The sequence below is a fragment of the Symphalangus syndactylus genome, chromosome 18 (genome assembly GCF_028878055.3).
Source record: "Symphalangus syndactylus isolate Jambi chromosome 18, NHGRI_mSymSyn1-v2.1_pri, whole genome shotgun sequence".
Classification (NCBI taxonomy): domain Eukaryota; kingdom Metazoa; phylum Chordata; class Mammalia; order Primates; family Hylobatidae; genus Symphalangus; species Symphalangus syndactylus.
In genome coordinates, this window is record NC_072440.2 from 101,521,670 (window position 1) to 101,547,405 (window position 25,736).

General features: G+C 49.6%; 2 protein-coding genes across 9 annotated transcripts in view; one reads left to right on the plus strand and one right to left on the minus strand.

Annotated features, from left to right (window-relative positions):
* The window catches only part of PDIA6 (protein disulfide isomerase family A member 6), a 52,937-nt gene extending 40,411 nt beyond the window's left edge, over positions 1-12,526 (plus strand). For 2 of the 3 annotated variants that reach the window (XM_055252124.2, XM_055252125.2), the window contains 9 exons: positions 2,411-2,517; positions 3,697-3,827; positions 4,796-4,910; positions 5,751-5,891; positions 6,982-7,066; positions 7,195-7,267; positions 8,512-8,670; positions 10,898-10,994; positions 11,598-12,526. In XM_055252124.2, coding sequence (XP_055108099.2) covers positions 2,411-2,517; positions 3,697-3,827; positions 4,796-4,910; positions 5,751-5,891; positions 6,982-7,066; positions 7,195-7,267; positions 8,512-8,670; positions 10,898-10,994; positions 11,598-11,666 — 977 coding nt within the window. In that variant the 3' untranslated portion in view covers positions 11,667-12,526. The remainder of the gene's footprint in view (positions 1-2,410; positions 2,518-3,696; positions 3,828-4,795; positions 4,911-5,750; positions 5,892-6,981; positions 7,067-7,194; positions 7,268-8,511; positions 8,671-10,897; positions 10,995-11,597) is intronic. The other variant, XM_063623965.1, reaches the window with a different exon arrangement.
* ATP6V1C2 (ATPase H+ transporting V1 subunit C2) overlaps positions 10,816-25,736 on the minus strand; it is a 59,944-nt gene continuing 45,023 nt past the window's right edge. For 2 of the 6 annotated variants that reach the window (XM_055252127.2, XM_055252126.2), the window contains 8 exons: positions 24,033-24,131; positions 23,302-23,370; positions 21,075-21,167; positions 20,884-20,977; positions 18,245-18,382; positions 17,298-17,395; positions 13,585-13,717; positions 10,816-12,738 (listed from right to left, as the gene is read on the minus strand). In XM_055252127.2, the coding sequence (XP_055108102.1) occupies positions 12,649-12,738; positions 13,585-13,717; positions 17,298-17,395; positions 18,245-18,382; positions 20,884-20,977; positions 21,075-21,167; positions 23,302-23,370; positions 24,033-24,131 (814 nt within the window). In that variant the 3' untranslated portion in view covers positions 10,816-12,648. Of the gene's footprint in view, positions 12,739-13,584; positions 13,718-17,297; positions 18,383-20,883; positions 20,978-21,074; positions 21,168-23,301; positions 23,371-24,032; positions 24,132-25,736 lie in introns of those variants that run through there. The other 4 variants (XM_063623968.1, XM_063623967.1, XM_055252128.2 and 1 more) reach the window with 3 other exon arrangements.

The following is a 25,736-nucleotide window of genomic DNA, read 5'->3' on the forward strand; positions in this document are numbered from 1 at the left end:
TCTCCATACTCCAGTGTCGTAACTAAACAGTACTTAGTGTCTTGCTTCTCTGTATAATGGGGATGTGCAAACCTATTTTAAGGTACCAGAAGCTTAATTGAAATAGTACACATAAAGCATATGAGACAAATACTTGGTAAATACGTCTTCGTCTGAAGACAGAGATGTGGCCTTGGACACGTTGTCTCTGCTAGGCTCCCCAGCTCCAAAGTTCTAGGGAAAGACTTTTTTTTTCCCCTGAGTAAACACCTGCTTTTCTGCCTTTGAATAATAATTTGTTTTAGTTTTCCTCCCTTATGAAAATGTACATGTTTTTAGTGCAGTCAGTCTGCTGCTGTTTTTACAAATTTAGTTTATTGGAACACACCCTACCTGTGTGTCAACATACTGTCTCCGGCTCCTTTTGCACTGGAACTGCAGAATCGAGTAGTTGCAATAGACAGTATGGCCCAAAACGCTGCAAAGTTTTTTCCTAGTATACTTCACGATTTGGCATATGTCCAGATAAAGACTCGGGGAAGGGGCAGTGGTTCAGATGACGGAGATACCTGACATAGATAAGGAGCAGAGGCTGTTTCATGTTGAGGCCTTGCCCTTCTGTGTTATCAAGTGACATACTTGGTAGGCTCAGCCAGCGATACGGTGCAAGATTATCTGAATAGATGCTGAGAGTTGCTGTAATATATTTTGTGGGTATTTTTGTTTTGTTTTGTTTTGTTCGAGATGGAGTCTCACTCTGTTGCCCAGGCTGGAGTGCAGTGGTGCTCTCTTGGCTCACTGCAACCCCCACCTCCCGGGTTCAAGCAGTTCTCCTTCCTCAGCTGGGATTACAGACACGCACCACCACACCTGGCTAATTTTTGTATTTTTAGTAGAGATGGGGTTTCACCATGTTGGTCAGGCTGCTCTCGAACTCTTGACCTCATGATCTGCCTGCCTCGGCCTCCCAAAGTGCTGGGATTACAGGCGTGAGCCACCGCCTATATTTTGTTTCTTGTGTCAGGTCTGGTGTGTTCTCAAAAGTTTCTCTTCCTGGGCAGAAAAAAAGGCCGGCCGCCGCACCTTAGCTCTCTAATCCCAGCACTTTGGGAGGCCGAGGTGGGAGGATCACTTGAGTACAGCAGTTTGAGAAAACTCTAAAAAGAAAAAAAGATTTTTTTTTTTTCCTGACACAGTCTCGTTCTGTCACCCAGGCTGGAGTGCAGTGGCGCGATCTCAGCTCACTGCAGCCTCCGTCTCCTGGGTTCAGGTGATTCTCCTGCCTCAGCTTCCTGAGTAGCTGGGATTATAGATGTCCACCACCATGCCCAGCTAATTTTTGTGTTTTTAGTAGAGACAGCGTTTCACCATGTTGGCCAGGATGGTCTCGAACTCCTGACCTCAGGTGTTCCACGTGCCTCCGCCTCCCAAAGTGCTGGGATCCCAGGCGTGAGCCACCACGGCCGGCCAGAAAAATGAACTTTCTAAAGAGATTCTATTAGATCTAGTTTTGCCTTTAAACTGAAGAAAGCAGATGGCATATGTTATTCCAGTACTTCTGTGTTAGTTAATAGCCCCTGACTCTCTTGAGCAAATAAGTTTTTGGTGAACTTCCAAAGACTATTGTCATCTTGCCTCTTTGAGTTTTAATGTAGATTTGTTACTTATATTAGGATTAAGTTCAGCTTAACAGTGTTTCAAGCAAGATAGAAAAAAAGAAGCCTGGAATGGTTTCCAGTTACTTGGCTTCAAAGACACCTCATACCTACTTTTTCCATCTTTTCTATCCGGTATCTCACAGAAATAGTTCCTTTTTTATTTGGGAAATTCCCCTGCTTTCCCAGCTAGATATTAAGCTTCTTCTTCATCCATGTTCATGTTCGGTAAACATTTGTGAGTTATTCTCATTAGGGGATGGTATTTGAGCAGGGAGTTTTCGTTCACACTACGTAAAACTTGAGAAATCGGGCTGGACACGGTGGCTCACACTTGTGATCCCAGCACTTTGAGAGGCCGCGGTGGGTGGATCACTTGAGATCAGGAGTTTATGACCAGCCTGGCCGACATGGTGAAACCCTGTCTCTACTAAAAATACAAAAATTAGCCGGAAATCACTTGAATCCGGGAGGCGGAGGTTGCAGTGACCCGAGATTGTGCCACTGTACTCCAGCCTGGGCAACAGGGTGAGACTCCGTCTCAAAAAATAATATTAATAAATAAAAAAGGAAAAGGAATTGGTTTTCCAAGTGTTAAGTCTAGTGCAAAATGCATTCTGGGGAGAAAGTGTGTTCTGTCAGAGATACATGTGTTGTTAGAACTGTGTCACACCTGGTGAAGCTAACAGTGAGGTAAAGACACAGTCTTGGGCTGGGCCAGATGAGGCACTTGCTGAAGGCCGGGCTGAGGACCGCCTACCTTCCGTCTCCTGTAGGTGGCAGAACTGGTGAAGCCATCGTAGATGCTGCGCTCAGTGCTCTGCGCCAGCTCGTGAAGGATCGCCTCGGGGGACAGAGCGGAGGATACAGTTCTGGAAAACAAGTAAGACCATAAAATGTCAGTTTTTACTGTGTCATAATTTTGAAGCCAGAGTGGATTCCTTGTAAAAGATAGTTGTTAAGTATGTTTAAAGTATGTTAAAGTGGTGAACTTTCAATTAAAGAATAATAGAGGATTGGATCCAGCAATCCCAGAGGTAACCAGCCATCCAGCCTGCTCATTTGGCCTCCTCAGAATTGCTGTTGCCAAGGCCAGTCAGTCCCAGGGCCTCTTGCCACACCTGCAGTCCAAGTACCAGGCCCAGGAGCCACATGCTGGCATCCCACGGCACTTGTAGGTCCAGAGTGGGGATGGGATGGACGGGTTTTCCTCTAGGTAGGCTTTGGCAAACCGTGATGAGATTGGATTACCTCTTGGACTGTATCTGTGGCAGTCAGCCCCAAATCCATGGAAAATTCTACACAAATGGATAGGGAAGAAGAGAGAGAGATAGGAGCAGACTGGTGTTTTAGATGCCCTTGTATGAAATGTGAAGCTTAACACTGATGTTCTTGTGAAAAGACAAACTTGAAGATAGATAAATATTAAATGGGCTTTTACTTTTAGGTGACCAGTTAAACTAGCTTCTTTATACAGGCTCAGAGCTTACCCAAAGATTTCATGCTCTTGCCTTTTATTTTAAACTTAGACATTTAATGAGCATAGTTGCCTGGCCCCCTGCACCCTGCCTGGCAACAGAAAGCAATGCTGACTGCTTCTTAGATTTAGTACTGAAGAACATTCTTCGAAAAAAGAAAAGGATTAAGTGTTATTTTTAGCTTTGTTGACTGGTAGGGACTTTGTCTATGAAAGATGTAACATAACATCCTGGGATGAAGCAGCAGCTGTACTTGAGTCTGAATTAGAACAGTGTTGTTAAGGTGGTTTTTTGAGCCATGTTGAGGTTTCTCTCTAAAAATAGCTGGTGACGGAATTCAGGTACAGGTTATGTGTTGTACTGAATGTATTGATAATTATTTGAAAGTAAAAGACTATTTACCAAGCAAAAATTATAATGCTGAGGAATGTACCCAATTTGAATACAACCGTTTTCACTATTTTATTCACTAAAGAAAAACCCTAAAACTTTGTTAAGATGTAGAAGCAGTGTTAGTATTTAAAATAGGAAAAGTGTTCTTCTTGGCCAAATTGTTGTTTGATGTTTAATGTCATAAATGACAGGGCAGAAGTGATAGTTCAAGTAAGAAAGATGTGATTGAGCTGACAGACGACAGCTTTGATAAGAATGTTCTGGACAGTGAAGATGTTTGGATGGTTGAGTTCTATGCTCCTTGGTGTGGACACTGCAAAAAGTAAGTACCTTCTACTAAGTAGTCTGTTCATTCACAGTGTTTTCAGTACATTCATTAGCTTATTTTGAAAGAGCTGAACTAGATAATAGATCACCACTAAGATCTCTTCCAGCAAAACTCTGACTCTAAGTGAATATTAAACATTGACATTAGTGCCAAGAGCTTCCACTCTCATATTGCCAAAGATTAACAAGGGACTGGCTCATGTCTGGATTTAGGGGCAGTGGTGGAATGGGAAGCCCATGTGAAGGGTGGGTAGCATTGTATCTTTAGTAAAGCCACACACAAAATGTTTTCTAGGTGTGACATAACTGGGGATTGGGCAGAAATGCACAGATCAGTTAAAAAGTATAGGCTGGGCGTGGTGGCTCACACCTGTAATCCTAGCGCTTTGGGAGGCCGAGGCAGGCGGATCACTTGAGGTCAGGAGTTTGAGACCAGCCTGGGCAACATAGCAAAGCCCCATGTCTACTAAAAATACAAAAAAATTGGCTGGGTGTGGTGGCATGCGCCTGTAGTCCCAACTGCTTGGGAGGTTGAGGTGCAAGAATCTCTTGATTGTGGGAGGCAGAGGCTGCAGTGAGCCAAGCTCACACCACTGCACTCCATCCTGGATAATCGAAGGAAACTCTGTCTTAAAAAAAAAAAAAAAAAAAAAGGTATTTGGGCTGCAAGTTAAAATGCAAGTATTTGAGTATTTGGGCTGGTGAGGTGGATCACTTGAGGCCAGGAGTTTGAGACCAGCCTGGGCAACATGGGGAAACCCTATCTCTACTAAAAATACAGAAATTAACAGTGGGTGGTGGCACACACCTGTAGTCCCAGCTATGTTAGAGGCTGAAATGAGAAGATCACCTGAGCCCAGGAGGTTGAGGCTGCAGGGAGCCATGATTGCACCACTGCACTCCAGCCTGGGCAACAGAGAGAGACCGTGTCTCAAACAAAACAAAACGAATATTTTTCTATAGCCTAGAGCCAGAGTGGGCTGCCGCAGCTTCAGAAGTAAAAGAGCAGACGAAAGGAAAAGTGAAACTGGCAGCTGTGGATGCTACAGTCAATCAGGTTCTAGCCTCCCGATACGGGGTGAGTATACTTATAAGGCTCATTTCATTGTGAAATATATGGTGTTTCGTTACTTCTTCCAATACTCCAGGCCTCCCTATGAGGTAGTAAAGGAGATGTTTAAACCATTTTGTAAGTGAAGAGATAAAGTCACTTTACTGTCATAACTAACAAGTCTGAAACTCAGGACTGTCAACTTTTTCCCCCTAATGTCACACTGCTTCTACTGTGTGAGGTTTCAGCTTGCCCAGACTTATTCAAGTTGCTCATATGGCTGTTGTGAGTTGGTCCATTTGTTCTAGAGCAGATACTTTGTGTTAATTATATACCAGGGCTTAAATATGATTGGGCTAAACTTCACAAACTGTTAAAACTCCCTGATTGATAATTGACCTCTGTGAGTCATTCCTTTGAAATCCATGCAGTCTGGGGAACAGTTTTGTTACATTAAATTACCTATAAGGCCGGAGTGGTGGCTCACGCCTGTAATCCCAACACTTTGGGAGGCCGAAGCGGGCAGATCGCTTGAGGCCAGGAGTTCAAAACCAGCCTGGCCAACATGGTGAAACCCCGTCTCTATTAAAAATACAAATATTAGCCGGGTGTGGTGGTGCGTGCCTGTGTAGTCCCAGCTACTCGAGAGGCTGAGGTAGGAGAATCGCTTGAACCCAGGAGGCAGAGGTTGCAGTGAGCTGAGATTGCACCTGTGCTCTCCAGCCTGGGCAACAGAGTGAGACTGCTTCAAAAAAACAAACAAAAAAAAACTAAAATTACCTATAAGGTGGTTTTAGAAACTGTAAAGATTGTGTTATTTTGCATTAAGTGTTAATTGGATTTTATCCTCTGACCTTTTTTTAATAGATTAGAGGATTTCCTACAATCAAGATATTTCAGAAAGGCGAGTCTCCTGTGGATTATGACGGTGGGCGGACAAGATCCGACATAGTGTCCCGGGCCCTTGATTTGTTTTCTGATAACGCCCCACCTCCTGAACTGCTTGAGGTAAACTACTTCAACTGCATGTAGTCCAGAAAGCTTTTTTAGCTGATAGTGAGGAATGTTAAAGCAGTGTGACACACTGTTCATGTTATGCCCCTAAAGATACTCTCTTTAAAGTGGTTTTTATACTTTGAAATGGAAAAAAATGTCTGATAAATTGCTTTTCATAACTTTTAGCATTAGAATAATTACACTGAACAGAAATACAAGCTTCTTAAAGATAGAGTGTATTCAATCACTCTTGCTTATCATTCTCAAAGTAATAGCACATTTATCGAGTACCTAATCATGTGACAGGCACTGTTCTGGTGTCTTTATATAGTTCTTTTTTTTTTTTTTTTTTTTTTTTCCATTTAATTCTCACATGAACACTGAGAAGTAGATACTGTTTTTTTTTTTTGTTTGTTTGTTTGTTTTGTTTTTTTTTGAGACGGAGTCTCGCTCTGTCGCCCAGGCTGGAGTGCAGTGGCGCAATCTCGGCTCACTGCAAGCTCCGCCTCCTGGGTTCACGCCATTCTCCTGCCTCAGCCTCTCCAAGTAGCTGGGACTACAGGCGCCCGCCACCACGCCCGGCTAATTTTTTGTCTTTTTTTTTTTAGTAGAGACGGGGTTTCACTGTGGTCTCGATCTCCTGACCTCGTGATCCGCCCGCCTCGGCCTCCCAAAGTGCTGGGATTACAAGCGTGAGCCACCGCGCCCGGCCGATACTGTTTTTATTTCCATTTTATATATGGGGAAATGGAGGCACAGAGCCTCAAGTGTGTATAAACATACAAGACCTATAATACATGTACGTATAATCTATTTAAACAAGTAAGTGGCAGAGCAAGGCTGTGTCCAGGCATTGTGATTTCAGAGACGTGTGTATGTGTGCTGATCCCCCCCCACCACCACCACAGCTTCCACAGGCTTAAGAATCAGTAGCAGAAAAATCTCTTAGAGAACATGCCTCCGGGTGTTTCCATACAAGGAAGTAGTCGTGGGAGAAATGTTTTCAGTGAAAGTGACAGTGCGAAGGTCTTGTTTGCCAGCTTACCTTTGGGTGTTGTATCATGCAGCCTCCTGATCGTCCCTTGTCTTCTGGGTCCCACAGATTATCAATGAGGACATTGCCAAGAGGACGTGTGAGGAACACCAGCTCTGTGTTGTGGCTGTGCTGCCCCATATCCTTGATACTGGTAAGACAGACAGAAATGATTTCCCTTAGCTGTTCTATGCTAGATGCTCTGACAATACTTCCTAAATGGATTAATTTTATGGACTCCTTTATCTTTACCTTTAAAAAACTTTTGTCTGTTTAAATCAGGAGCTGCAGGCAGAAATTCTTATCTGGAAGTTCTTCTGAAGTTGGCAGACAAATACAAAAAGAAAATGTGGGGGTAAGTTACTGAGCTTACTGTCTCAGTGTCATCTGAACAGTTGATTATAGGCTTTCTTGAGAGTGCTTCCCCTGTGTTTTTATAAGCTGTGTTCTGTGTTTGCTCTATTTTTTTTTTTTTCCTCCTGCCTGAGCCTCCCAAGTAGCTGGGATTATAGGCGCCCGCCACCACACCCAGCTAATTTTTGTATTTTTAGTAGAGTCGGGGTTTCACCATGTTGTCTAGGCTGGTCTCAAAACTCCTGACCTCAAGTGATCCACCCGCCTCCGCCTCCCGAAGTCCTGGGATTACAGGTGTAAGCCACCACACCCTGCCTGCTCTGCTATATGTTTTTATTCAGGATGTGAAAACTTTATCATGGGAGGAAAAGAAGGAATGAAGGGCTATCAGCACAGCATGCATTTTTCTCATAGGAATCATGTTTTAAATGGTGATTGGGGTGCCACGTTAGCAGGCAGACACATAAGGAGTAGTGCACCTGAATTCTACTATGAACTTGAAGGCTGGGTGAGAAAGGGGAAATAGAATTGTTTCCTTCTCCTCTTCTGAGTAAGGACTGGGTCTAGGCACATTTTCAGAACACTGTATCTCTTTCCTATTTTATCTTTTTTTTTTTTTGAGACAGAGTCTCACTCTCTTGCCCAGGGTGGAGTGCAGTGGCACAATCTCAGCTCACTGCCATCTCCGCCTCTTGGGTTCAAGAGATCCTTCTGCCTCAGCCTCCCGCATAGCTGGGACTACAGGCGCACACCACCATGCCCAGCTAATTTTTGTAATTTTAGTAGAGATGGGGTTTCACCATATTGGTCAGGCTGGTCTCGAACTCCTGACCTTAGGTGATCCACACATCTCGGCCTCCCAAAGTGCTGGGATCACAGGCGTGAGCCACCGTGCCCAGCCTGCTTCCTGTTTATCTTTTTGCTTCTTGTCCTCAGTATCCATTGCTTTCCCCAGGTACCTAGCGCCCCCTGTTGTCCCTCTCTCGATGACCTTGCTCCTCCTCCATTAGTCCAGCAAATGTTTATTAGATGCCTACAGAACGCAAGAACATGCTTGATAACCCAAATGATATTGGTGGGATTTCAGGTAAAAAGGGAAAATCCATATAGAAACTCATCTTTTGTTTTTTATTTGTCATTCTACAAAATATCTGAAGCGTGATCTTTTGTTCTCTAAGATCTTCTAGTTAGATCGTAAGCAATTTAAAAGACATATTTGCCCTAAAAACCAGTCTGGTTTTCTAGGTGGCTATGGACAGAAGCTGGATCCCAGTCCGAACTTGAGACCGCGTTGGGGATTGGAGGGTTTGGGTACCCCGCCATGGCCGCCATCAATGCACGCAAGATGAAATTTGCTCTGCTAAAAGGCTCCTTCAGTGAGCAAGGCATCAACGAATTTCTCAGGTAATTTGTTTTCTTAGGTCGTTGTTTGGTTCTGTTGTAGGTTTGTATTTGAAACTAGGTATGTATAAGCCAGGTAATAAATGGAATTTAAAATGCAAACTAATTCCAGAGAATTGAATGTTTATAAATTAGAGTTTTTAAATTGTCTCCCTGTTCGTTCTTTTTTCCATGGAATACTCTGCTTGCTGGATGAGGAGAAAGCATTGCTGCCCTCAGGCCGCCCTGTGTGCCATTCTGTGCATCTGGCCCTGGGTTCTTTCTGATTCTCATAAAGGTCTCATATGGGCTAGAGGCAGCCCTGTCTGTCCATCCTCACCCTCATATGCATTGTAATCTTGACCTTGGATAAATGTGGTTTCCATTTCTGGGCACTTGGCTTTGGAATGTAGTTATTTATTTGAAAATGGGTGTACTTAAGTTACTCCAACAATGTGCAAAACAACATGATAGGTTCTAAAACTCTAAAACCAATATACAGAGCTGTCTACCCTGCTCTGCTATTCAGCTCACCTAATCATCTTTTAGGCAATACAGGGCATTGACCTAAAGAGGTTTCGTTTCCCATTCTTGCTTCCTTCCGTGTTCATTTCTTAGCTGCTGTATAAGAGATGTTCAGCACACAAAAGGCAGTTGAGAGGCTTGTGATGAATAATGAATAGGAAGAATAGCACATGAAAGCCTGCAGTGCTCTTGCTGCCAGTCTTCCTACTTGACGCAGAAGTTTGTGTGTGTGCTGTGTGGTGAGTGGGGGCTCCAAAGTCAGGCGCCTCAGTCACAGCTCTGCCTTGAGTAGTGAAGTGGGAGGCATGGAGGAAGCCATGTGAGATCAGCTGCTTCAGCCTCTGCCTGGGGGCAGACCGTGGCTCCGTCCCTCCCAGCTCTCACTCATTGTAGTTGGTTAATATGGTTAATGGGTGTTTTCTTTTTATTTATTTATTTTTTTTCCCCAAGACAGAGTCTTACTCTGTCATCCGGGCTGGTACAATCTCGGCTCACTACAACCTCCACCTCCCGGGTTCATGTGAGTCTCCTGCCTTAGCCTCCCGAGTAGCTGGGATTACAGGCGCCTGCCACCATGCCCAGCTAATTTTTGTATTTTTAGTAGAGATGGGGTTTCACCAGGTTGGCCAGGCAGGTCTCAAACTCCTGACCTCGGGTGATCCACCTGCCTCAGCCTCCCAAAATGCTGGGATTACAGGTGTGAGCCACCACACCTGGCCAAGGGGGTGTTTTCATTAAGTTTGTGGGGCCAGGCACGGTGGCTCACACCTGTAATTCCAACACTTTGGGAGTCTGAGGCAGGCGGATCACTTGAGGCCAGGAGTTCGAGACCAGGCTGGCCACCATGGTGAGACCTTATGTCTACTAAAAATAAGCCAGGTGTGGTGTCGTAGGCCTGCAGTCCTAGCTACTCGGGAGGCTGAGGCACACCCAGGAGGTGGAGGTTGCAGTGAGCTGAGATCACGCCACTGCACTCCAGCCTGGGCAAAAGAGTGTGACTTGGTCTCAAAGAAAAAGAAGTTTGTGGACTGCTTAAGTTTGTGATTGTCATAGAGTAGTATTTATTAAATCATGAAGTCACAATGTGAATATAAATATATCTCGTAATTTTTTTTTCTAATAATAGGTTTGCTTATTCTAGCCTATGGGTGCCATAGATTGTTAGTCTAGCTCCATTATTCTATGAGTTGTTTGGTGAACTCTAAATATTTGTGCCCACAGTATTTCTAGCTCTGGTTTCCCAACAGCCAGATTACACCAGGTCTGGTATGTTTCAAGTACTGATGTTTATGCACGTATGCACCCCGCTGTCTGCCAGCCCACTGGAACCAGTCGCCTCACTGCTGATATGCTCCCTCTGTACAGGTTCACAGCAGTCTTAGAAAGCTCACAGGCAGCCCATGTTCTAGATCAACTTTGATAATTATTTATGTATTTAATTTGTATTTCAGCAAATGCTCTGCTATTTTTAAAAACTTATTGATAGCAACTGACTTTATCTGATGCAGGGGGGGCTTAGTTGGGAATGTTGAATCTGGTTGTAATGTTGTCCATGATTAAAAAGATAATGTTCTCAAGGTGTTTCTGAGGAAGGTACTGCAGCAAGAGAGAAGAAATGCCTCTGCATAAACAAAGTAGGCAGACTGTTATTTTTAAAGTTGTTTATTCTTCTGCACCAGTAGTCCTTTGTAAATGTGTGTGTGTGTGTTGGTCATTTTTCCCTAAGGGAGCTCTCTTTTGGGCGTGGCTCCACAGCACCTGTAGGAGGCGGGGCTTTCCCTGCCATCGTTGAGAGAGAGCCTTGGGACGGCAGGGATGGCGAGGTGAGTGCCCGGGAGGGAGGCTGTGCGGGCAGCAGTCATGGTTTACTCTCTTGAGCCTGTGCATCTCTGCACCTGGAGTCAAGTCCTTTCCATCAGACCTCAGCCCTGGTGCACCCATGGGCCTTTTAAGAGGTTCTTCTCTGAAGACCCTCATCTTCCTTATCACAAGTTTAAGTGCTGCATGGCATTTGATACTCTTGACAGCCAAGATAGATTTCAGTAGTAAGGTTGCTTTCCTGATTATTACCTTAAAGTGAATATTTAACCTGGAATTCATTTACTTTATCTTAGAAAAATAGAAAATGATAGCTTTGAAATTAGTACTTATTTCTGTACTGTTGTGTCCCACCCTCCTCAGAAGGACATGTTCAATGGCTTCCAGTGTTAAAGTGGTGAGTGATGTGATGTTGAAATGTTTCACCTGAGTTCTTAGCTTTTCCATCCGTATAATCATAGGTACGAAGGTCAGGGTAGGAGTCAGACTGAGGAGAACCTGGACTGTAAGCAGGAGTAGCTCTAGCGAGTTGCTCTTCTATAAAATGAGATGTTGACCTTCCAGGGTGTCCCCTTCTGCAGATCTAACAGTGGCTTTCTGTCTCCCAGCTTCCCGTGGAGGATGACATTGACCTCAGCGATGTGGAGCTTGATGACTTAGGGAAGGATGAGTTGTGAGAGCCACAACAGAGGCTTCAGACCATTGTCTTTTCTTGGGAGCCAGTGGATTTTCCCAGCAGTGAAGGGACATTCTCTACAATCAGATGACTCTACCAGTGGCCTTTTAACCAAGAAGTAGTACTTGATTGGTCATTTGAAAACACTGCAACAGTGAACTTTTGCATCTCAAGAAAACATTGAAAAATTCTATGAATTGTTCTAGCTGGTGAATTGAATCGTATTCTGTCACATAATATTTTGAAGAAAACTTGGCTGTCAAAACATTTTTGGACTGCTGCTTGAATGTTCTTGGAGGCTGTTTCTTATGTATGGGTTTTTCTAATGTGATTCCTTCATTTGAATATTAATGGCTTTTTCCATTAAAGAATAAAATATTTTGGACAATGCCGATAAATGTATGAAATTAGTATCCACATCATAAATTCAGAGTGATGTTTAGCGGTAAATCAGTGTTTTGAAGTGATACACAGATGTCTTTCCTCCCCATAAACTTTTTTAAACAAAAAACAGGACCTCTTTTCTTCAGATGGTGCCATCTGTGCCCACCACAACAGAGATTTTACATGGAAACTGGGCTCAGTGAGAACTGATTTCCTGCCCAATATTAGTCTTTGGGCTGTCTCTAGTGGCTAATTATTAAGGATTCTAGCTGGTTATACAGTTCAAGGCTTTCTATGTTGTCATGAACCTCAAAATAGCCATTAAGACATGAAATACAGCAGCAGGTTACCAATGCGAACAGGTAGTTCACATTTATGTAAAACATTCAGAAAATGAAGTTTTGAATTTGTTAGAACATTCGAAGGACTTGAGAGCATTTTATTGTAACTTAAAAAAATAAATACAACTGTCACTAACTTTTGTGAGCAATTTCTCTGAAAAAGATCTTAGTTCTGTAAGACATTTGAACCATTCTCTGACTAAAGAGGCATCTGTAATAGTCTGCACGAACATGAGACAGAGGTGCCAGCTGGCCTTTCTAGTCAAGAAGACTAAGGTCAATATGGAAGTAGACATAAGGAAAATAATCTTGGTTATTGAGTTGCAGTCCCGGGATCTCCACAGATGCCTACAAAAGAAGACATGGTAATGCTCTAAGTGCATAAACCAGTTTCCTGTCTTATCCTTTTATTTTTGAGGAAGCTCACCAGGCACTGAGCGTACATTCTGCTCTGCATAGCTGTGGCCCACCCCCTCCAACCCTCTCCTTGCTGTGCTTTAATGTGTATGACATGTAGATTTTCATAACAGGCTGACAAATAATAGTTTTGCTTTGTTTTGTTTTTGAGACAGTCTCTGTCACCCAGGCTGGACTCAGCTCACTGCAACCTCTGCCTCCCAGGTTCAAGCAATTTTCCTGCCTCAGACTCCCAAGTAGCTGGGATTACAGGCATGCACCACCACTCCTGGCTTTTTTTTTTTTTTTTTTTTTTTTTTTTTTTTTTGAGACAGAGTCTTGCTCTGTCACCAGGCTGGAGTGCAGTGGCGTAATCTCAGCTCACTGCAACCTCCACCTTCCAGGTTCAAGCAATTCTCCTGCCTCAACCTCCCAAGTAGCTGAGACTACAGGCACACACCACCACACCCACCTAATTTTTGTATTTTTAGTAGAGACAGGGTTTCACCATGTTGACCAGGTTGGTCTTGATCTCTTGACTTCGTGATCCACCCGCCTCAGCCTCCCGAAGTGCTGGGATTACAGGCGTGAGCCACTGTGCCCAGCCCAAGTGTTTTTTAGTAGAGACAGGGTCTTACCATGTTGGCTAGGCTGGTCTCAAACCCTTGACCTCAAGTGATCCGCCTGCCTCCCAAAGTGTGGGGATTACAGGCAGATACCAGTTTTTTGAAAGTATCTCCCATTCTACAGTAAGGTGCTGAGCTTACTGTAGAAATACTGCTGTTTCTGGATACCTACATCCAGTATACTTGCAGCGGCTACTTCATCCAGATGTCGGAAGACAGAGTTTAGAACCTCTCTTAAACGCTTGGTGGATGACTTCTTATGCGGCTGCAGGAGCACTGCCTGGAAGTTCACTGGTAGTCCGTACCTTTTCAGACAGACAAAATGTGTCAGTTCACCACTCCAAAAGCAAACACGGATAGAAGGAACCTGAAGAAAACCAGTACATTCCGAGGACGAAAAGCTTCAACCAACACAGCTTCATAAAGTCAAACTCGAGCAAAATGCCTTGGGTCAGCGGTGATCTCTCTGGATAGAAAAAGCTCTAGAATTTGCTAACCCCCTTCTGATAGCTAGTTTTCAACTATAGAGCAAAAGAGGCCATCCCTCTGGCCATGAGTGACCATTCCATGGTGCGTGCTCAAGTTGAATGCAGGTAGTTGGACTGAACATTCGGACTCCAAGGCGTTTGTCTAAAACCCAGCTTGGCTGTTTTTCTCCACTAAAGGAGAGGCAAAATCTGGTTTATCAAGATTGTTACTATTTTCGCTGAGTTTTTGGGTAGATAGAAAACATTTTTAACATACCTAGTTGTATGCCTGAGCGCATTTAAAACCAGTTTTTGGGATGAGCTATTCCTGGGGTGTTAGCCCACACAAAATACAGCAAGTGCTGTAAATGGTAAACATTTTGTGATTGTTGAAGTATTTTTATACTCAGAGAGCAAAGGATCGGATGTTCAGTAGTTAGCACCTGTGTTTCCTCGGGATCCCCAGGCCTTGATGTGAAATCCATTTTTACACGCCCTTCCACTCACCTAGTACTGTGCTTTGTTCAGACTGGGGTCTGCCGTAAAAATAAGTCCTGGGAGCAGGACCTATTAATATTACTAAGGTTTTACTTTCTTTTTTTTTTTTTTTTCGAGACAGAGTCTAGCTCTGTCACCCAGGCTGGAGTGCAATGGTGCGATCTGGGCTCACTGTAGCCTCCACTTCTGGGTTCAACCGATTCTCCTGCCCCAGCCTCCCGAGTAGCTAGGATTACAGGCACCCGCCACCACCACGCCGGGCTAATTCCACCACAGTCATTACCAAGTTGCGCTGGAGGTTGCTTATTCATCTAGGACATGTCTAAGCTTAAAGCACTCCTCCCCCAGCAGCCTGGCTTGAGGGAGAGACCTCCCTCTGTTGTGCTCGCTGTGGTGGGTGGTAGGCACCCTAGGTCCTTAATGGACATATACTCCAGCCCTTAACCTTTCCTCAGCCTCTGAGCTCTTCTGGCCCTGTCCTGTCTCTGTGGCACCCATCCTGCTAATGCCTTCTCCATTCTGCCCAGAACAAGACACCATGCCAGGCGCAGTGGCTCACACCTGTAATCCCAGCCATTCTGCCCAGAACAAGACACCATGCCAGGTGCAGTGGCTCACACCTGTAATCCCAGCACTTTGGGGGGCCAAGACAGGCTGGATCACCTGAGGTCAGGAGTTCAAGATCAGCCTGGCCAACGTGGTGAAACCCCGTCGCTACTAAAATTACAAAAATTAGCCGGGCGTGGTGGTGCACGCCTATAATCCCAGCTACTAGGGGAGGCTGAGGCAGGAGAATTGCTTCAACCTGGGAGGTGGAGGTCGCAGTGAGCTGAGATTGTGCCACTGCACTCCAGCCTGGGCGACAGCAAGAGTCCGTCTCAAAAAAAAAAGACCCCAGGAGTGGCTGGCCCGTCAGTCTCAACCTCTTTCTCGGGCAAATGCACATCCTGGAAGGCATGGACAGGCTTCACTGTTAGGCCTGAGAGCAACCGACTTCTGAGCCGGGCAGGGTTGATCTGGGGCCACGTATACTAGAGATGGCTAGAACACTCCCAGGAGCTGGGTACACCCTCCAACCCAATGCTGCCATCCGTGTCGGTACAGGCTTTTGAGATGGGCGTGCACAGGTGCGCATGGGTACAGGTGTGGGTGTGGTGCACGTGCGGGGCAGAAGAAACACGAACCAAGGTCAGATCTGTATCTGGGCAGACCACACACTGAGCCACATGGAAGGTGAATTGGAGGCCAAGAACAAAGAGGAGGCTTATGGCAACAGCCAGGCCGGTGGGGCCAGACCCGTGAAAGAGAGAGTGCAAAGGCGGAGTGGACCGGGCCTGTCAGGGGTGTCTAAACTGACCCTGAAGTTTGGGGTCTGATGAGGGGAAGGATGAGGAGGCCATTGGCAGAAACGGGGAAGCAGAGGAAGGGGTGCGGGAGGGGAGATGAGACAGTTACCCAGGTAAAGCCTACGGCAGGCGGATGGCAGGACCCGGAGACCAGGGAACATGGGCAGGAAAACGAGGGAAAGTAGGGGACATCAGCCAGGGGGACGGCAGGGAGGGATGAGGAGCTCCTCAGTGCAGGTGGGGAAGGGGTCCGGAAGGTCACACAGAGGGTCCCAGGGGCTGGAGGAGCCCAGGAGGCTGCGAGTCAGAGCAGCAGGCAGTGCGCAGCACTCCACGACGCAGGACGCAGCCACACAGGGCAGAAAAGTGGCCTTCAAAGGCGTTTCTTCTCTGATTCTACTTTCATAAAAATCTGTAAGAATTACATATCTATTCATAAAAAACCAACAAACCCTACACCTAAAAGGGCACCCACTGGCACGCTGGCAGTGTTCTCTCCTGGTGTTAAAATTAAAATTACAGGAGATTTTTATTCACTCTGCTTACCTAGAATTGCCAGGTGAAGCTTTTTTTTTTTTTTAGCCTGAGTTTCTCTTGTTGCCCAGGCTCGAGTGCAGTGGCGTGATCTCGGCTCACTGCAACCTCCGGCTCCCAGACTCAAGTGATCCTCCCACCTCAGCCTCCCAAGTAGCCAGTACTACAGGCCCACGCCACCACACCCGGCTAATTTTTGTACTTTTAGTAGAGGTGAGGTTTCACCATGTTGGCCAGGCTGGTCCCAACAGTCCATAACAAAAGCCTTTTTTTTTTTTTTTAATTAGGCAAAGGCTGGGCATGGTGGCTCACGCCTGTAATCCCAGCACTTTGCGAGGCCAAGGTGGGTGGATCATCTGAGGTTAGGAGGAGCTGGAGACCAGCCTGACCAACACGGCGAAACCCCGTCTCTACTAAAAATACAAAAAAATTAGCTGGGCGTGGTGGCGGGCGCCTGTCATCCCAGGTACTAGGGAGGCTGAGACAGGAGAATCTCTTGAACCCGAGAGGTGGAGGTTTCAGTGAGCCAGGAACACGCCATTGCACTCTAGCCTGGGCGACAAGAGTGAAACTCCATCTCAAAAAAAAAAAAAAAAAAAAAAAAAAAGGCAAAATAAGCTTTGTTGTTGGTGTGGTTTTGGTTTTCTCTCTGGACTGCCTTGAGGGGTGGGGCTTCCAGGCTGAGAACGGAGGCAGCCCGACAACGCCTTCCAGGAGCCACTCGGGCCCTGCAGGCTTCACAAGGGTGGGGACAGGAGCCAGCCAGAGGGTCCACAAGGGCATGCGGGTAGGGCAGCTGGGGAGAACCAAGATGACACTTGCCCCAAGTGTAGCAGGAACAGAGGGAGCAGACAGCAGGGGACACAGGGCTGAGGGGAGGGTGTACTTGACTCGGAATTGAGCGTGTTGCCAACAGCCACAGTCACAGAAAGGAGACAGGTGGAGGATGGAGAAAAGGCATGAGCTGGGGCACCCCGATAGCTCCCCCAGACCCTGCCCATCTTCAGGACAGCCCCAGCCGGGGCATCGCTGCCACGCACCTGAGCACGGACTCCACAAACACTCTCAGGGCCTTGATGTGGATCCAGGCAATGAAGGCTTCGCTGAAGTTCACCTTGAGCCAGCGCAGCAGGGGACCCTGCAAGGACAGAAGAGCCAGGTGACCCCTGCTGACCACCCCGCCTGATAAAGAGCCAAAAAAAGAACTTAGGTTTTGACAGAGCACACCCTGAGCTGAGAAGAAGTGCCCAGGAGCCAGAAGCAGAGAGTCGGTCAGACCAGCCCTGGGTCAGGCTCAGGACCTTGAGATCCAGGGCACCTGGTGCCAGGGAAGCTCAGCGGGCCAGCCACCCGGTGCATGCACGGGGCCACCACAGACCGCAGCACGGGGAGCTGGGCAGCCCCTGACCTCGGGGCTTTCAGCAGGCAGCCAGGGGCTTCTGCCTGACACTGCGCAGCCAGGGAGCCCACCTTCCCAGAGGCTCTGCCCCCAGGGTCCTGGCATCATCCACAGCAGCCACCTCCCCTCACAGCCCCACCTCACGTGGCCACAGCAGCAGCCACTGATGCTGGTGTGGCAGGTCCTCCTGGGAGCTCAGAGTCTTGGAGCAAGAGCTCCGAGCTCCCGCCTGACACTGCAACTGCCCACAAAGGTCAGGGGTGGGTTCAGCAAGGGCAGCCAAGGGAGGAGAGCTGAGCTGCCAACCACCACCCCAGCCAGGGCCCTGCCCATCCCAGCTCCAGCCACCTCCAGCCAGGCGCCCGGGGAGAGGTGCCCTGGCCGACAAGCACCCTTCACTGCTGGCGGGGGCAGCTCCAAAGAGGCCCTGCAGATTAGGAGGAAGGCATGATTCCAGCTCCTCAAATTTAAGACCTCAAAAGCCATATTAGAGAACAGAAAAATGCAAGGATTCATTTTCCCAGAAGGCGCCTGAGCTGGCGAGGAGATGCGAGCCAGGGACCCCGGCGTTCCCGGGGCATTGCTTACCTCACCCTCGCCCTCACTCTCTCTCTCTCTGTCGGTCTGCCCCGCAGCGGGCCTATCAGGGTTACCTAGCGGGGTTACCTTAACCTTGTGGTCCGGGAAGGTGGATGATCCCTTTTTAAGAGCAACACAGGAAGTTTGCTAAAGGCACAGAAATGATTTATTAATCTTTCAGCAAACATGCATCACAAACAAATAAATCATTCTCATCGCCTGAAAGGCACGCGAGAGCAAGCTCAGGAATTCAGGCCCACCCTCGGGACTCGCGTGCTGGCTAGACTAGAGATGTGGTAGGTGCCCACCGGGCTCCTGGAGTGGTGAAGGCAGAGAGAAGGGCAGTGTTAAGGTCTTTGGGTTGCACATTCCAAGCACAGAGTCGATCTCTGGCAGAGGAGTCAGTCCTGAGCCCCCTCCCCTTGCTTGGGCTTGGCCAGGACCCCCATCGCAGGCCGACCAGGACGGCACCGGGAGGCATTAGTGGAAACAGCTCTCTGCGCTCTGTCAAGGTGGCTCCACCGTGCCCAGCCACAGATGCCTTCCTGGCATTTGGGGGGCACCTCGGCGTGCAGAGTGCAGAAGATGAGTTGGGCATGCGGTTAGGACACTCACCCTTTCCCATTCTGTCTCTGCCAACAGGTGGGAAACACAGGGACATCCCACTCTGCTCTCAAAGTACACTCAAACCCCAGGGCCTGGTCTGTCCCTCTGGTTGATGAGTGACAAAAAGGATATAAGACGTTTGTTTGGTCATGCACTTCTAGATAGGTCAGAGGGGGCCAGATTCTCAGGAGGCCAGTGGGACTGACCCAAGCTGAGACTGCCTCCACCTCCCGCCCACAGAGAGACCGTGGCAGGGCCCCCAGGGCAGTGTGGGCAAAGGCTACGCCATGTAAAATACGCCAGCTGGCAACCTGAGCCCCACGTGGCAGGCAGCAGGCTCCTGTGTGTCACCCTGTTCCCCGGGGGTCTGGCAGGCCTGGGCCAGTGCCCAGGTGGGTGCCAAAGGCCCTGCTTTGCCACCTGTCCCCCAGCAGGGCCTCCCTGGTGTGGAGGCTGCCATGGTCTAGCCCCGTCCAGAGATACGGTGCAGGGGGTTGGGACCAGGACTGAATCAAGCTGGGAAAAAGCCTGGCTAAAGAGAACAGCCGGGGCGTGCCCAGGTAACGAGGGTTTCAGGTGAGCTGAGGCTAAGGAAGAAAACACTTTGGAGCTCAGCTTTCACGGGGGAAAGTCTTTCCTGCCTGGTGTCTGGGTCTGTGAGCCCTGCTCTGAGGACTGGAGCATCCAAAGGGCCGGGGGTCCCCAGCTCCAGCTCGGCTCCTCATCCTCAGGAGGGGACGCCCTCCCCGCAGGCTCAGCCAGAGCCCAGCAGCGTCTGGCTCTGAGGCGTGTCTCACTTGCTATGTCCACATACACACCATTCATGCGCACACACACACACGTGTGAGCGCCCTGTGCTTCTATTTCAGGGGAGGAGGGTGAAAAATCCCTATATAAACTTTTATATTATCAGCTGTTGTTTCCTTCCTAAAGGGAAACAGACCAGACCAGCAGAGGGGCTCCGAGAACCCCACTATGGGGGCTCCATGGCTGGGCTTGCTTGTGACGGGGTGGCTGCTCATCCCCAGTCCCTGCGAAAAGGTCGCTGACAGACGGCCAGGTCCCCAGGAGCCCGGAGCACACACTTGGCAGCACGGACACTGGGAGCACTCCCAGCCTGCCCGTGGCCACGGCGCTCCTCCCCACGGAGGTCCTCACAGTGCTGTGTTCACACAGCGACTTTCCCCCAAAGGCCTCAAGAACTTTCTACTCATTCCTCCCGCCCCGTCACTAGAGGCTGGACTGGAAGGTGCTCCACGGAACCTTCCCTGGTGGGCACGAGGAAGAAGGGGCCCAAAAACATTCCACCCAGACAGGCTCCTTCCAAGTTGCCCGGCCTAGCCCAGCACTGCAGCAGGAGGACCTGAGTATGGGAGGTGCTCACTTCCCGGAGCGGTGGAGTGACATTCCCAAAGCTCTCCTGCTCACATTTCACATGCAAGCATCTAGTTTTGCTCCCTGGTGAGCTAAGCTGTCCTCCTCCATGAAGGGTTTCTGAGTGGCTGTGGTCGGAAGTCTCCAGTTAAGCACCCTCTCCATGCTAAGGACACGGGAGGTAAATACAGGGGCTAGTGGCGCCCTGGAAACCTCACGGCTGCAATCTCCAAGGCCTAGCACTGCCCACCCTGCACACAGATGCTCCCGCCTGGAGCCCATGTGCCTCGCTCAGTCCCAGGAAGGCCTGGCAGGGTCCTCTGGCCAGCTTGCCTCTCAGAGCCTCAGTTTCTCATCCATACTGTGGAGTTAGCAACCCCTTCCTGGCAGGCCGGCGCTCGGGACCAGTGAGAACGTATGTGGAAAGCGCTGGCTCGGGCGGGCCCCCGGCTCCCGCCCCCAGCTCCACCGCCTGGGCTCTTTTGTGCTCATCACCCCTCCCCCCAGACCCTGCTTAGGCGTCCCAGGAGAACAGACGGTCTCCCTGGTGTGAGCCCAGGAGCCTGGGGACAATGAGAGGGAGGAGGGAGAGCTGGAGACCTGGGAGGACTCTTCTATCCCCAGGCCACCAGGTAGGGGTGGGAGGGGCTGCTCAATCACATACTTACATACTGTTGCTTCTTATCAGACAGCAATCTGGCCATCTCCTCCCTTTCTCTTTTAATTTCTTTCTCATCGTAGTAAAATTCACGAACAGTGAACCTTAAAACAAGCAAACCATGGGCTTTCCCTCAGAAGCTTTCCAGAGGGGCAGAGGCCCCCCGCAGCGGGAGATGAACCAAACCCGGAACACCCTTACTTGTTTTCTTTGGCCTTGGTTTTGAAATCTTCAATCACTTTTCGAAACAGAGTCACGGTGAAAAGGCCCCCTTCCTTGTCCTCAGTAATGAGTCTGTTGGAGAGAAGCATCTGTTGGCTGGATTCACTGCCAGGCCCTGTGTGGGAGTGGGGCTCAGAGGCCCCAGGGCCTGGTGGCCTGCACCTGCAGTCCGTGGCAGCAGCTGAGGGCTGGGGAACCAAGGACACTCTCTGAGATTTCCTAACCCCTGGCTGCCTGCCCTTCCCTCCTGCCCCGTCCACACCCCTCCAGGCTAAGGCCTCAGGGGGCTCGGGGTGCAGGGAGTGCAGGGGCCTGGGCTTTAGCTCCTGCTTATCAAATTCCTGAGAGACCAAGCCCTCCTGGGCCTCCGTCACCGCAGCTGGCACAGGGTGTGCCTGGCTCTGATGTGCTGCCCGATAGTGAAGCAGAGTGGTGGAAACTATCTTACAAGGTCCATTTCACTTCCGATGTCACAAAGTCCTAATAGGACACAGCCTCCCAAGCATGTCTCAACACAGGACCACTGGGGCCACTGTCTCTAGCAACTCAGGAATTCTTGGGGCCAGGAGTCTAAGCATCTCTGAGTCATATTGGCCAGAAGACTGGAAGTGGGAGCCCTCAGGCCCAGACACGATCTCACAGCACGCTGGCATGCTGGCGGGGTCACCCTTCCTATTTCTCAGAGCCCATGCCCATAGGGGCTGCCCTCAGACTCCAGGTATTTCCAGAGTCATCTGTGCAGGCTTTCAGGTGGCCTGTGACAATGGAGGGCCTGAGGCTCTGGTCTGGGAGGTCCTGGCAAGGATCCCCGGTGCTTGGCCTTTAAGAGCAGTGAATGCTCCTGCCAGCACACCGGCTTCCAGGGCCTTGCTCCTCTTCCCTGCCTCCCCTGTAACCTCGGGCTGTGATTGTCCTGTTCCTTGCACCCTTCAACTTAGATCCCGATTGCCATCTCGTAGCCCTGGGAGAGCCCCGTCCCCCAGCAGGGGCCCCAGGGCAGAGGCCTTGCACCGGGAGTTCTGTGTGTGGGGAGTCAGATGAACAGGCTGGCTGCCTGATGCGCATTCTAAAACCTCTTCAAATTACAAACCATCTCAGCCATACAAAAAGGTATAGAGGAAAATGAGTACCAAGCTGGGTGTGGTGGCTCACACCTGTAATCCCAGCACTTTGGGAGGCTGAGGCAGGTGGATCACCTGAGGTCAGGAGTTCGAGACCAGCCTGGCCAACATGGTGAAACCCCATCTCTACCAAAAATACAAAAATTAGCTGGCTGTGTTGGTGCACACCTATAATCCCAGCTACTTGAGAGGCTGAGGTAGGAGAGTTGCTTGAACCTGGGAGGCGGAGGTTGCAGTGAGCTGAGCTCACGCCACTGCACACCAGCCTGGGCAACAGAGTGAGAATCTGTCTCAAAAAAAGGAAAACATGCAGCTTTGGATCAGCCACCCAAAACCAAAGTTCCAGCAGGTGAAAGCCCACATGCCCCTACCCCACTATGTGCCACTCACTCCATCCTGAGCCACTAACATCCTAAGCGTGGCCTTCCTCCCCGTGACCCATCCCCATAATTCCCTGTGCACCTGTGTGTGCCCGAGTCACACCCATTTCACATTCAGTTCAGACCCTCTGCTCATCTGCAGCTGCCTTTCCCCTTCATCCCTCCTGACACACAGGGCCCAGCATCCTTGGTTCCCCCGCCATGCAGTGTCCCGTGATGGACACAGTCTGTAACCGGCTCTCCTCCTGTCACTTTGACAGGGCCCACTGGCCACTCCTGCTCTGGCCCCCACAGGCCACACGCTGAGGCTGCTTTCTCTCCCGGCTCCTGCTGTGGCCGTTCACTGGGCAGCCGCTCAGGCCAGGGCTGGCTTCCCCCTCTGGCAGAGAAGAATTGACGCTGAGCCGAGAACGCAGAGCCAGAATGCAGCAAAGGCAACGGCGTGGAGAGGCTGCTCGGCCAGGTGGGGCCAGGGCAGCCTTCCCAGGGCAGGGGCAGGGAAGTGAAGTTTTGAAAGAGGAAGGCACTCTGGCATGTGACAAGGTGTGCAACCCTGACAGAATTCCAGGCCAAGGGACAGGAGAGGGCCCAGGTGTGGAGGGCTGGGGGGCCTCACACCCTCGGGGCATGTTTGGTGGTTGGGTGCCCTGAAGCACCCACACATGCACCCCAGGGGCCCTGGGACCAAGCTGGGGTCTCACTTACTTGGTTGATCGAGGGACGACCATGTCTGAGAGAGATTCGTAGGTTTTTTGCCATTGTGAGTAGTTTGGTCTGCAAGAACACAGAATCGTTAACGTGATTTTTTGCAGAAAAGGCTCTTGGATGTCCTGAGTGCCTAGGAAGCTGCATAACCCTTTTCCTGAGGGCCTGAAGGTGAGCAGGGATGGGGTCAGAGGGAGCCCTAACCTCCTCTGAGGGCCTGCTGTGCCCATAGGGAATCCCCTGCCCAGCCTCCACAGGGTACCCACAGAAGTACCTTTGTGAAGAGCTATGGATACACTTGGGGCTCACTAATAACCATCTAATCCAGGCCCCTTGTGACCTTGGACAAGCTAACCGACCTCTCCAGCCTCAGGACAATGGGAATCACCAGACTTCCCAGGCCTTTGGTGAGGATGAAACAAAATAATGTCGACCACGCATTGGGTATACAGCAAGCGCTCAATAAATGGCTGCTTCTATCGTGGCCACAACCACTATCAACCAACCACTGTCCCTGCTGACACAGCCACAAGCAGGGCCCCATGAAGGAATGACTGCTTCCCGAGAACTGGGGCTGGGCAGGGAGCATCCTCGTCCACACCACCCAAGTCACCAATGGGCCCACCTTCCTCTCCACTGGGCAGGGCCAGTTTCCTTCGTGATCGCCCAGCACAGGCCGAGACACTCGATCGCCCAGCACAGACCGAGACACTCACTCGCCCAGCACTCACTTGGGGACAATGACCAGAAGTGTAACGAGATATTCAGAATCCAGCACGAAGTCCTCTTTGCTCACAATATCACTCAGTGTCCGGGTGAAGAGGTTCCCCCTAAAAGGCAGGTGGAACAAAGGGTGTGAAAGATGTGAGCAGAAAGGGACACAGTGACCCCACACACACCCACACCCAGGCGCTGGGGCTGGGGGCAGTTCTCAAGGAAGGGTGGGCGCCAGGGATGCTGGAGCCTAAGAGAACCCAGCAATTCTCGGCAATGATTGCTCCCCGCCAACCCCAGGGCCAGGCTCTGTGCTGGGGCCAAGCTGCTGCCTCCTCCCCTCTAGGGACAGGAAGGCTGGCAGGGCCTCAGGTGCTATCACCCGTCACCCAAGGGGCTGCCGAATCCAACACCTCAGTGACCTGCCCTGCCCTGGTGCCAGCCACAGCTGCTACGGGAGGGGGGCCTCGGGTGCCAGGCAGCTAAAGTTACTCAAGTGTCAACACAACAGCCAGCTCTTGGAGATGCGTGAGTCATCCTCGATAGAGCTCCGTGTCACTTTACAGAACTCCCAGCCAAGCAGCCAGGGGACACTCACCTGAAATAGCTTTCTACATGCCCAGTGGACCTAGTCTGAGTGGAGGGTATGGTATTATTGGCACACGGATCAAGGCTGTCAGATCAGCAAATGGGCCAAGATCTAACTACCCAGGCTGTATGCGGCGTCAGCACAGGGGCCATGACGTCAGCACAGGGGCCGTGACGTCAGCACACAGTGCTTCCCTGGGAAATCGCTCTCAGCGTTGAGCCATGACCAAAGCTTTAAAGGCAGTGGGAAACACCCTCCTCAGGGCGCCTGCGTGGCTTCTTTGCTGTCCCCTGCCTGAACATCACTGAGCAGCTGCGTGGCCATGGATAAAGCCCTTAGGTTCTTTCTCCCTGGGCACCGCGTGCATGAACCTCCCTGTCCTAGCACTGAACACATTACTCTTACACTATCCCACCTGTCTCCCTGGCTCACCTCTGAATCCCCAACACGAAGCCAACTTTCCACACGTTTGTTGAATGAATAACTGTGAGCTCTGCAAGTGCAAAAATTGTATTGTACTCTGCTTTATATCTTTAGGGTCTAGCATCAGGCCTGAGGGCACAGTGCATACTTGGTTTGTGTACAAAGAGGAAAAGAGAGCGCAGAGGAGGGAGTTAGAAACGTTCATCCCTCTTTGTACGCCACCCTCCTATGCTTGCTGTATGTGCTCAGTAAATCCATTAAAGTCACTGCGAATCAATGAATGATCAATGGATGAAGGAACCTCACCAGTTGAGTGAAGAGGCTGGACCAGATGTTTGCTCAAGTCCCAACCAATCCTGAAGAAATCCATCACAGGGTGATGCCGTGTGAGTGGATGGCCCCATGGTCTGTAGGCTCCAAGCCAGGACAGACGGATGACCCATCCCCACTTAGGGCTCTCTGCCCCGGCACCCAGCCTCTGTCCCATCCTCCATAGCTCATGCCCACTGACTTTTGACATGAAGCCAGGCATCCAACAGCAAGGGCTTCCAGTTGAAGTGGGCTTTTTTTTTTTTTTTTGAGACGGAGTTTCGCTCTTGTTGCCCAGGCTGGAGTGCAGTGGCTTGATCTCGGCTCACTGCAACCTCTTCCTCCCGGGTTCAAGCGATTCTCCTGCCTCAGCCTCCCGAGTAGCTGGGATTACAGGCGT